Here is a 13,439-nt window from a genome sequence, read left to right as displayed (position 1 = left end):
TTATTAAAAGATCCCTATTAGCTCTATGATATGTAAATTTAGTATATTTCTGCTAGAAAAGGAGAATATTTTATGATCAGCAAATCAAGTAGCATCCATGAATACTCTCTCACTTCTAAAAGCTGCTACATTCTTTACCTTCTTTCTCCTACTTTATGTTGCTGATCGCACCTCAGTTGCCATCTCCAAGCCTCCGTACACACCAACTGACTCTATCCTCGCAAACTGTGGCTCCTCAGGAATCACATTTTCACCCGATGGCCGGAGCTGGACTAGTGATCACTTCAACTCTAAATTCCACCCGATCGACGCAACAAACGGAAAATCAGTAGCTGCTACGGCCAGCCGACAAAGCAGCAATGTCAATACTGTCCCGTACATGACTGCTCGCTTATCTCAATCGGAGTTCTTTTACTCCTTTCCTGTCTCCGCGGGCCAGAAATTTATCAGACTTTACTTCTACTCTTCTTCGTATTCGTCTGGTTTTGATCGGTTTCAGGATTTTTTCGATGTAAAATCAGGGCCGTATACTTTACTCAGGAATTTCAGTGTCTCCTTTCACGGTGAATCTCAGAAAACTACAGCTTTTGTTAAAGAATTTTGCGTAAACGTTGAAGAGAATCAGAAACTGAATCTAACTTTCTCTCCTTTGAATGATTCGTATGCTTTCATTAATGGGATAGAGATTCTGTCTATGCCATTGAATCTTTACTACACGCCACCCGATCAGCCATTAGGCCTCAGTTTTGTTGGAGAAACGACGACGTTTTATGTCAGAAATGATACTGCTCTGGAGAAGATGTACAGATTTAACGTCGGAGGCAACGGAATTTCGCCTACGGGCGATACTGGTATGTACAGATTATGGGAGGACGACACGCCATTTGTTCATTGGGATGGCTCGGCTAATAGCGAGCCATCTTTTTCTCTCAATTATTCAAGAATTCATAACTACACAGCTCCTGATGATGTTTACCTGTCTGCTCGGCAAATGGATACCGATCCCACTGACATGAATATCACATGGGTTTTACCTGTGGATCACGGATTCAAGTACCTTGTACGGCTTCATTTCTGTGAATTTGCTACTCAGTATGGGATTAAAGTGAATTGGAGGCGATTCAATATATTTTTAGATAATCAGACTGCGAAATTGGGGTTTGATGTTCTTGAAGCAAGCGGAGCTTATTTAACTCCTATTTATACTGACTATGTAATAACAACAACTGAGAGAAAAACAGAGATGTTGGTTGCTTCTGGTGATGATGATTACAAGCTTTTCATAATGTTAAAGCCTAATTATTCGAGTCTTCTTAATGATTCTTTCTTGAATGGGATGGAAATTTTCAAGTTAAACGACTCCAATGGAAATCTTGGCGGACCTAATCCTCTAGTGTCTATCCCTCCTCCACCGCCAGCACCAGTGCCCCCGGTACCGGCGACAAAGTCTAAGTCAAGAACACTATTCATGGCTGTTGGTATAAGTGTAATTATTGGTCTGCTGATAATAATTTCTTTGTTCGTTTGGCGATTAACAATGCGGAAATCATTCAACTCTTCGAAAAGGGAATCAACAAGGTCTAAAGCTTCTTCGCTGCCGGAAGAGCTCTGCCGTCATTTTTCACTGTCTGAGATTAAAGCTGCAACAGATAATTTCCATAAGAACTTGATCATCGGAACAGGCGGATTCGGAAACGTGTACAAAGGCGAGATTGACGATGGAACCATGGTGGTAGCTATCAAACGTTTGAATCCAGAGTCCAGACAAGGTACTAAAGAATTCAGAACAGAGATTGAGATGCTCTCTCAGCTCCGCCATCTCCATCTCGTGTCTCTGATAGGATACTGCCACGAAGAAGGAGAAATGGTCCTCGTTTATGAATACATGATCAACGGAACTCTCCAACAGCATTTATACGAAACCGACAACGATCCACTTCCATGGAAGAAAAGACTCGAAATATGCGTCGGAGCGGCCCGTGGATTTCACTACCTTCACTCTGGTGCAAAGCACACAATCATCCACCGAGACATCAAGACGACCAACATTCTGTTAGATGAAAATTGGGTAGCTAAAGTATCAGATTTCGGATTATCCAAAATCGGTGTAAATGATTCTGCCGTAAGTACGATGGTAAAAGGAACATGGGGCTATTTAGACCCTGAATACGCCCGGCGACATCAATTAACAGAGAAATCCGATGTGTACTCGTTCGGTGTTGTGCTGTTTGAAGTATTGTGCGCTAGAAAACCACTTAACAAGAAGCTGGTGGAAGAAGAACAAATGAATTTAGCCAATTGGGCAAGATTATGCATCAAAAATGGGAATATTCATCAAATAATCGACCCGTATCTAATGGGAAAAATATCCCCAGATTGTTTCAATAAATTTGTGGAGACTGCAGAAAGTTGCGTGCGCGACAATGGAACTGAAAGGCCGTCCATGCACGATGTAATGCAAAAGCTCGAGTTTGCGTTGGAGCTCCAAGAAGCTGCGGATGCGGCAGAGAAGAAGAAGGGAGACGATTGTGTTAGTGTGTATCCTCATGTGTCATTCCATGCGTCTCGATATAGCGACATTGATGAGTTGGATTCGAGTTATAATCAGAGCGGGATTAAAGATGTGGATACAGATAGTAGCGGAGTTACATATACGAGTCTTGAATCTGGTTCCATTATGTTTAGTCATGGCTTTTCCAACTCCAACACCTTAAGTTCTTCTGAAACAAAATAGCATTTATTAAATAGAAACATAACTTTAATTTGTATCATTTTAACGCTACTTTTTCTCACAAATAAAATTATTCAACTATTTTAAGTCATTTGAAGTTGACGTGGCATATTACTTTCAATGTTCATTTGTTGCGTGCTTGATTCAGATTGCTCTCTAATTAGATGCAGGTCAGCGGACAACTCTTGACCCGTGGATGCAACTTTTTCATATCATATCCAGCTAGTCAACAAAAGCAGGGTGTGATGGTTTTTTTCGTAAAATATGGTCGCTATTTTTCTGCGTGGCTAATACCGACGAATCACGACAATCCGTCGCTAAAAGCATTTAATGACCGATTGTGGCTATTTAGCGACATGAAATCTATAGTTAAATGACAGAAAACTAATAGTGGATCACTTGGATGCTGCTATATTTTGCGACAATCATCATATTACTACATTTTGTATGGTGTGGGATCATGATGCATGGAAGATACCTTGGGGCTAGGGTTTATTCGATGCAAGGATTGCAAGCGCCTCTTGTGGCGGAAGCCATTAACTTCAAAGAATAATTTGTCATAGGTTAAAGTATTGGCTTCGCACAATATTCAGTTTAAAACGGATGTGTTGTTTCTAGTTTGGACTTTCTCTTCATCGCAGGAGGATCGTTTTTATGTTGGTGTGCTTGTTGACGAGTGCAATTTTTTTTAAGTACTATATTAATAGTTCGTTGTTTTATATCAGGAGATCAGTAAATTAGATTTGGATGTTGGTAGCTAAAAAACCGCTCTCTCACCATGGCCCCTGTTCTTGCTTTATCTGTTCTAGTGAAAGAGGAGAACAATTTTAACTTTGATTAAAGGGCGACAATGATGCTTCATGCTTTTTCTTTTGTCATCTTCGTCCCCATTCATATATTCCTTATCAACGTCCTACAATGTGGCTTTTATTAGTCAATTATTAAGTTTATTTATTGCACGCACTTTTATAAGATATTGTGATAAAATATATGTTTTACGTACAAAAGACGTGGCATTAATTTTGTCTTTGAATTAAAATACCGTCCACAAAAATATACCAAATTCTTATTTTGAACGTCTCAAAATACATATAAAATTTTCATATTGTAATTTGATCAGCAAAATTGCCCTTAAAATATATAATCTTTCCATCACATTTGAAAAAGGGACACATAAATTTTATAGCGATATTAATATTTTAATTCATCTTGTTTTTCCTATTAATTAGTGGAATATCACCTAATAATAGACTGAATGTATTGTAAATTAAATTGTATTTAATGTATATTTTAAATTACTGAGTTAAAAAATGGAAATTAAATATAAATTAACACGGAAAATATGATACGAACTTCTAAAATGGTTCGTACATAAAAAAATCTTTTTTAAACGTGACGACGAGAGTAACTAAATACTCTCTCCCTTTTTTTAAATTTTCCATTTAAGCAAAAGTGTACATATTAAGAAAGTGAAAATTTATCTTAAAATTATACAAATAAAAAATACTAATATAACTCTATTAGTTAGTAAATAATTTGTAACTCGAGGCATAGAGTCATTTATTAGGAAGAGATAAATTTAAAAAATACTAGCTAAAGTAATCTTTAAATTTTAAATGGATAAATAATTATAGACAAAATTATTTGGCTAAATGAACAGTTTAAAAAACAGAAAAAGTATATTTAAAATGTCTAGATACTTAAACTAAAAATATAATAAAAATAAATGAAAATTTAATAATTTAATTTATATTTTTTAATTTCCGTACACTTTGGTCTTATTTATAGAACGAAGGGGGTATTGGCTATTTTCCCTTTTGCTTTTGATTTAAAGGAACAGAATGACATCTTTTAAACATAGCTAGAATTATTGGTGGAGTTAAAACAAAATACTCCAAATAAATAATAATTGGCCTGTTCTTTTTTTTGTCTGATCAACCAATCATTCATTCTCATCAAAACTACTACTCCTTCTCTAAAATTTATTTACATGTATTTTATCAAGTGATTGTAGAATTTTATAGTACAGTCGACTTTCTAATAGTTAATATTTTATAAATTAATTATTTTAATAATTAATAAAAAATTGAGAAAACCAACTTCGTTCCACGTCGGATAATTAATAATTCTATTATTTAATAATTAATAAAATTTAAAATATATTCCACATGAATATTAATTATTAGAGAGATTTTTAAAAAAAAAAATATAACAATTGATGATTTATTTGAGGCAATACTAACCTTAATTCATAAAGTGGAAGTTAAAATACCATCAAATTATGACTTTTTTATTCTTTTGAGAAATTTTAAAAGAAGTTATTAGATAAACAAATTAAAGTAAGTAAAGTATCTTTAGTATAAAAAATATTAAAGATTATTTTACTTTATAAATACAACTTCTTAATAATTATTTTTTAGTTTGATATCAATTGATATTTCTTAAATTGAATATAAAATTATTTCTTTTAAATGAGTGATTGTAAAGTGTATTTAGTTAGTTTTTTTATAATATAATATTTATATTAATATTAGGTCTATTAATGTAGATGCCTTAAAATATCTTTTATATTTTTTTTATATAAATTCAATAAATTAATAATTCTAATAATTAATAAATTTTTGATCCACCATTTATATTAATTATCAGAGAGTCGACTGTACATGTAATTTTATCTAAAATTGAATTAATCAATAGTAATCAGGAGCGTTGGAGCGGAGTCTATAGGAAACCTGATGAATGCAAATTAAGTTATCGGAGATTTGATTATCATATATCCTTTAATCTTCATTATTTATCTCTTTTAATGTTTGTTCTATTCAAAAAAAAATTAAAAATTATCTGTCATTTATTATGTTGTTAGTTTCCTCTCTTTATTTTAGAATTGATCTGTTACTTCTACCTAAGAATTTTTCTACTATCAAGTATCAATAACTAATATAATAATCAAATACGACATGGTTGTACCCAAAAAAATTACTAACAAAATATCATCAACTATTTCATTTAAATCAAAAGGGAGATTACAGTCTAGATACAATCAATCTAAGTAATAAGGCATTTCAGCTTTGAACATAATATATAGAAGAAAAAACAACAGAAAGAATGACTTCAATTAAAATTCAAGATTCAAAACACACAAATACTAACATGCATACATAAGCTTCTCACGAAAAACATAGTTCACCACGTCGTCTGAAAACAGAGTTGATAATACTACTATTATCGAAATTTTATCAACCCTAATGGTCGGAGGCAAATAAAAAAAAATATAAACGACATGCATGCATGGATTAAAAGTTAATTTATAGATTCTTCTTCTTCTTCTTTTTCTTTTTACAATTTGGCTTATAAACGGGACATTTGCAGTGCAAATAACTTCCACCGGGTTTACAGATAATGGTGTTACCAGGAGTATTAGTTAATGGAGTAATTAGCTTAGATGGAGAAGCAGCAAGCCATCGACTAATGTGAGAATCAAATAACTGCTCCACTTCTAAATCCTCGCCGATGAAGCAGTCTTCCAAATGGCCATCGCAGTACAGAGTGGTGGTGTTTCTCCCTACAAAAATGGCAGCTCTGCAATAATTTGTTTCTGAAAGAAGAATCAACACAAGGAAGATGACAGCATTATTAAAAACCATCTCTTTGTCTCTCTTTTTAATATTTTCTCTAAATCAACTCCATTGGGCATGAATGTACACTGTTCACTCACACTTATATATAGACATGACATGGATAAGTGCACTCTAAAATGACTGATAATAAAGTTAAAGATAATCAGTTCATTTGGTTTAGCGAATTTCTTTTAAAATTTTGCTATTCGGATGGTTAGTATGAAATAAAAGCTACTTTTTTTAATTAGATATCCAAATCCATAATATTTCTTACTAATTAGACATAATATTTCTTGATGTTAGTAAAATATAAATTTAAGAATTAAATTAGTCAAATGTGGGCCTATCCTGAATGGTTAAGGCGTCTCTAAGTGCATCGAGAGGTTGTGGTTTTGAACCACGCCTCGGTAACTAACAACTAACATGAGACTTTCAAAAGTCGATTTCCACCTTTAATAAAAAAAAAATTAAATTAAAAATTATCTTTTTATAATTTAGTCATTTAACTCAGTTGACTAATACAAAAAATAGACGGAATGACTAAAGTGTTGACGGAAATAGTGGAGACTATGACTTTTAATTTTCAAATATATATATATATATATATATATATATATGTATGTATGTATGTATGATTTGTCAATATTTATGGCTTTTATTTTTAGATCAGCTACATTTTAGGTATAAGGTCTATATCTTTTGACATAAATTTCGTGCTATGATCGACAAATTTTTTTTGTTACACCATTTATAAATAAGGAATTTTACGTTTTAATTGAAACTAAGATTATGGTGAAAGAAAAGATGAAATTTATCCCTCCATTATTTAGGTGCTCTTTCATTGAAAAGTGAAACCAAAATCACTTTGAATATGATTGCTAGGTGACCACATTGCTTTGCCATTTTTTCTTCCTCTTTAATGGTTCTTTTTATTATTCGCACGAAAAAAGCACATTCAAATATCCTCATAATCACATGCATATTAGTCACTCTATCCAATTATTGATTCCTTTACTTCCTTTTATCTAGTGCTCTTTTCTTTTCTTTCAATCATTTTAAAACATATAAAAAACTTACTTTAATTCAATCATTTAGAGCTGAATTGTTTTTCCAAATTTTAAAATTAAAATTTTCTTGTTAAACTCAAATTTATTCTAATTTCATTTGTGATGTTAGGACGATCTTCATCAAAAATTAGATGTATAAACTCTAAAAAATTTATTAATAGAGAAATAAAAATAAAACTTGATCAAATATTAAATAATTTAATAATAGAACATTAATAATTATGTCCAATTTTTTCAATCGCGTAAGCGGAACTTTTCTAATGTGCAATTTGGTGATCCGTCCGTTTCACTCAATGGTTACTTTAATGTCAAATCTTTAACTTTAAATTACTTTGACACTCAAAAGAGGTTTGAGTGTGGGGTTGTTGTTGGAGTTGAGTTTTTATTTGGATAGAATGTACTAATTCTTTTTTAAAAGTATGTTGATGAGCCTTAGAAGACCAATTTATAAAATTTGGCGTTGAATTTCGGAAATATTAAAGTTCACTGTAAATTTATTGTTTACATTTTTAGTATTTAAATTGAGTTTGTTTAAGCTTCAATTAAAATATTATTTAATTTGTTGCCAATTCACCCCCTTTTTAAATTAATTTGAAATCAGAGATAAGTGCTTGTTTTGTTCTTCTTAATTGTTAGAGTTTTGATCCAATTTGTTTTCTTTTGAATCATTCTAAGACGACATCGATCGATTATCCAATAATGTGTGAGCACTTGATATAGTGGATGTATGAAGTGTGGTACTCAAGCGATGGTCTTCAATTGTAAAAGTTATTCATGGGACTGAAGTTCCATTAAGAAAATGACAAAAATAGAACCCCCCGTTACCATTCCCTAGGTGAAATTTCCAACAAACTATACTTATATTACCAAAAGGTCAACGCGCCCCCTAAACTTGTGTCACGAGGTCATCTAACCCAATTTATACTTTTTTGAGCAATTAACCCCAAAACTCTTCATTTTCGGGTCAAGTAACCCATAATTGTATTTTTTTTAAACGCGTAAAACACAAATCGGAGGTGAGGGATGCAAAAAAGTAATTAGATACTTCCCTAATTGTTGCGATATAATTATCTTAAATCTGTTTTTTAAAATAAAAATATAAATTATGAGGTTATTCGACCCAAAAATGAAGAGTTTTGGGGTTAGTTGCTCAAAAAAGTATAAATTGGGCTAGATGACCCCGTGTCACAAGTTAAGGGGGTGCATTGACCCTTTGTTCATACTTATATGTCTAATTTGTAAAGAAAAACTAACATTTTTAGCCAGAAAATTTCCTCTTAAGATAAAATCAATGTTTAATAATAAATTTAATATATATTAAAATTTAATAATTAAATTAAAATCACCAAATTTTTAAATAGTTTGAATATTTTCAGAACTAATTATATTTCACCTTCCTCTCTTTATTTTAGAATTGAACTGCCACCAACAATCAATAACAAATAGTATAATAATCTAATCAACATGGTTATAATCAAAAAAAATTACTAGAGAATATTATCAACCATTTCATCTGAATCACGATAGAAATTAAAGCTGAAGATACAAATTATATAAATAATAAGGCATCACAACTTTAAATACAATATATAAAAAAAAAAGAGAAAATGGCTTCAATTAAAATTTAAGATTCAAAACACACAAACACTAACATACATACATAAACTTTTCAAAACAGATATAGTTTACCACGTCGTGTCTAGACAAAATTAATACAAATACTATTACCGGAATTTTCTCAACTCCGGTGGTCGGAGACAACCGATAATAAATAACAACAATAACAAAAAAAAATACCAACAACATGCATGCATGGATTAAAGGTGTGGCGGCTTTTCTTTACAATTTGGCTCATAAATCGCACATTTGCAGTGCAAATAACTTCCACCTTTTTTACAGATAATGGTGTTATCAGGAGTATTAGTAAATGAAGTAATTTGGTTAGATCGAGGATCAGCAAGCCATCGACTAATGTGAGAATCAAATAACTGCTCCACTTCTAAATCCTCGCCGATGAAGCAGTCTTCCAAATGGCCATCGCAGTACAGAGTGGTGGTGTTTTTCTCTACAAAAATGGCAGCTCTGCAATAATTTATTTCTGAAACAAGAATCAACACAAGGAAGATGACAGCATTATTAAAAACCATTTCTTTATCTCTCTGTTAATATGTTTTTGTGCTCTCTCTAAATCACCATTTGAGTATGAGTGCACACTCTTTTATATACACACAGGACATGGGTAGGTGTGACTGATCATGATAAAGTTTAATACTACTCCCTCCCTCCGTTCTTTTTTAGTTGTCCATTTAGCCAATTTTATTTATCTACAAATAATTGTCCATTTAAAAATCTCATGTGATATTAGCTACTTATTTTCCAAGTTTACCTATCCTAATAAATGACTCTAGGTTTTAATTTAAAAGGCATTTATTAATTAATAGGGCTATATTAGTATTTTCTTTTATAAATTAAGACAAAAGAAGCACTGTCTTGATATGTGCAATATTGACTAAATGGATAATTAAAAAAGGGTGGAGATTTTCGCACTCCACCCTATTATAATAGCGCTCCAACTCTTTCGATTTTGACCATTAATGACTTTGTTACCCTCCATTATTTTTTTATATTTTGTAAGAATCTTTTTTTAACATGTTCCTATATTTTCAACTCTGTAATTTTATATAATTTTTTGGCTATATGTATTATCACATTTTAATATTTATATATATTATTAATAAAATCTGGTGATATTACATAAAGCTAGAATAACTACTATCATAACAATTATGAAAGTCTAATTTTTCTTGTGATTAGAAATGAAAATATTTTATTCTTTTTTTAGCTTTTAAATAGCTCATAATTATTTATGGTTTGTATGTGTTTATTTGGCTGTTTTTAAAGTTATAATTTTTTTCAATTATGCATACGTATAAATAAGAAAAATCCTTTTATTTTTTAAAATTAATAATTTTTTGAAAAATAATCATATGATGTTATGTATATAATTTGAAAAATGATTTTTTATTAAAAAATATTACTATGAAATTATTAATTTATTTAAAATAAATGGATTAATAAGATTAAAATATGAAAATAAATAAAAAGATGAATATAATCGTTTGAAATTAAAGGTTGGTCATTAAATAAAATTATGTAAATTAAAGAGTTAAAATAAATTAAAAAGATCAGTAAATTTAGATCAAGGGTTACAAATGTCATTAACAACTAAAAAAGATGAAATTGGAGTGCTATTATCAATGAAAGGAGTGCAAAAATCTCCACCCTTAAAAAAGAACGGAGGGAGTATTAATTTTAGAGGAATAATTTAATAGGTCTCCCATAGTATTCATATAACAAACCATGTAACGTTTATAATATTAAGATATTTAATGAAAGATCAAAAAATGTAAACGGTAATCTAACATTTCAATATAAACACTCATTAAGTTTTTATTTTTATCGAAATGATACTGCACAACCGTTATGTTGTATAAACAATAATCGTAGAGGCATCCCATTCTAAAAATATATTTTGCATTTAGGAGTATGTATTATTGGACAATATATTTATTTATGTTAGTTACTTTAAAGCTATATATCATTGATTGAATTGACAATATTTAGAAATTGCTATTTTATTTTATTTTAGAATAAATATTACTTCAATACCTCTCTTTTTTATTCAATTTCAAAATTCTAGCCATTTTTTTTTTCGACTGTCGTTTGTTTTCTTTTTGTTGCTTTATTTTTATGAAACATAACAAATAGCCATTTAAAAAAATTGATTAGTTAAAACTTAGGCTTAAGCCATTCTATCTTGCAATTAAGAACACGTGCGTTTTATCTTTGAAAAATAGTGCAATTTTACATTTAAAACGGCGCCGTTTTAATTTAAAACGGCGTCGTTTTATATCTAAAACGATGTTGGTGTCTGTAATTACAAAAAATTGAAAGTTAATGTACTTTTTTGTCAAAATTAAAAATTTAAATTAAATACTAAACATACGTCAAAGTTCGTGATTTTTGGTGCATTTAAGCTAAAACTTATCACCGGTACATATATAGCAAATTCAAATTATCATGAATCAAGAACCAAAGCTTGAGCAAGAGAATATGATATATGCATTTCTACTGCCTCCAGCTCACCAACAAGCTTACTGCTCCACCTCATCCACACACACAATGCGTGTGTGATGATGTGTATTCAAGACAGTTATTCATTTACTTGTATAAATAGATCTTTACTCTTTAGTTTTATTTTAATTTTGTAAGCTATAAATTTCAATAAGCTCTGTTACTCTGTCAAAATTTTGATATAAATTTTTTCAACAATAAAATTAAAATTGTTTAAGAGCTACAATAAAAAAATCCAAATATTTTATTTTATTATCATTTTTTACAATTTTGTTTGTCTTTTAATTATGAAAAATTTGTTTCTCCATTTTTTATATAATTTTTTCTTTCCAATGGTAGTTGAATTAGATATCATGGTTATGGCATAATATAAATTTAACATATACACATCTTTGCATTTTTTATCCTCTAAAGTTGAGTTTAATTATCATTTTTATCGCCACATTTACAGATGTGATTGAAAAGATAAAGAATATATATATGTTTACTTCTTTAAAAGTTAAAACACAACAATTCTAGAAAAAAACAAACAAAATATATAAAACAAATCGTGATATAAATATTCAAAAAAAAGATTAAAATAATTATAAAACAAAAATTAAAATCTAGATGAGGCCGAGTCAATATTTTTATAAATTTATCCTCTTATTATAAATTAATTTATCATAAAAATAATAAAAAATAAATTATATTTTATTTTTATTAATTGAATTTGAAAATAAAATTTAATGATTAAATATAATTGACATTGCACAAGTATTGGAGCGAACTGACATAAATATTTACTAAAAATATAAGAAATTATTTATATAATATTCTATTTTTAAAAATTTATTTTACCTTTTTGGTGATAATTTAATTTTTTTGTACATAAATTATTGATCTTATTAATATAATTATTCTATTGTTAATATAATTGTTATATTGTTCGTATAATTGTTCTCTTGTTTATGCTCTTATTTTGATGCTACTAATTTCGTACACAACAAATTGATTTATGTTTTTAAGATATTTTTGCCACTGATTTCGTACACAACGAATTGATTTATATTTTTATGGTGTTTTTGTTACTGATTTTGTACCGAACAAATTGATTTATATTTTTATGGTGTTTTGTGGTGTTTTTGCTACTGATTTTGTACCGAACAAATTGATTTATATTTTTATGGTGTTTTGTGGTGTTTTTACTATTGATTTTGTACCAAACAAATTGATTTATATTTTTATGGTGTTTTGTGGTGTATTTATACTAAAAAAATATGCTATAAAAACACCAGAAAATACTACCGTAAAATAAAAAAAAGACATAAAACGTAAAAAAGTAAAAAAAAATGAAATTAAAACTTTAAAATATGTACCTCGGGTTTAAAAAATGACATAAATAAATTAAAAAAAATGCTAAGATAATTATGTTTGAAAAAGAGACACTCCAAGAACTTTTATCAAAATATAATTGATAATTTGACCTAACCGTTGTAGATATAAATCAACAATTAAAAGAAAAATGTATCTTCGAATTTTTATATTTATTGATCTTTTGACATTTAATCTATATATTTTTATCTATCAATATTAAGTCTTTACATTTTTAATTTAATAACATCAAATCATCCGTCGTGGAAATAAAGTATGCGTTGTTAGTGAGTCTGTAATAAAATCTATTATCTATTTTCTAAAATTTAATATATATTATTTATTTTTGTTGATATTAAATATCTAAATTGATTTTTTTCAGTCTAAATTAATATTGTTAACATATTTGTTTATGACAGACGTATCCAATATCTAATATTACAAGATAGAAAATTGTAATGATACTATTATTTTGATAAAACAAAATATAAAATAGTAAATTGAAAATTCCATGAAAATCCAAATTAGACCTCAAAG

General features: G+C 29.3%; 1 protein-coding gene across 1 annotated transcript; it reads left to right on the top strand.

The window, feature by feature from the left end:
- On the top strand, positions 1-2,822 carry LOC126677794 (receptor-like protein kinase FERONIA). The gene has a single exon (XM_050372576.2). It carries the CDS (start codon positions 98-100, stop codon positions 2,732-2,734), a length of 2,637 nt encoding a protein of 878 aa, XP_050228533.1. The 5' UTR covers positions 1-97; the 3' UTR covers positions 2,735-2,822.
- Positions 2,823-13,439: the final 10,617 nt, after the last annotated feature.

Source organism: Mercurialis annua, linkage group LG4 (genome assembly GCF_937616625.2).
Source record: "Mercurialis annua linkage group LG4, ddMerAnnu1.2, whole genome shotgun sequence".
Classification (NCBI taxonomy): Eukaryota; Viridiplantae; Streptophyta; class Magnoliopsida; order Malpighiales; family Euphorbiaceae; genus Mercurialis; species Mercurialis annua.
This window is presented reverse-complemented; position numbering and strand designations above follow the sequence as displayed.

Bases quoted from the DNA above. Each gene is read 5' to 3' on its own strand.
- LOC126677794 (XM_050372576.2), top strand. From the start codon at position 98: ATGAATACTCTCTCACTTCTAAAAGCTGCTACATTCTTTACCTTCTTT.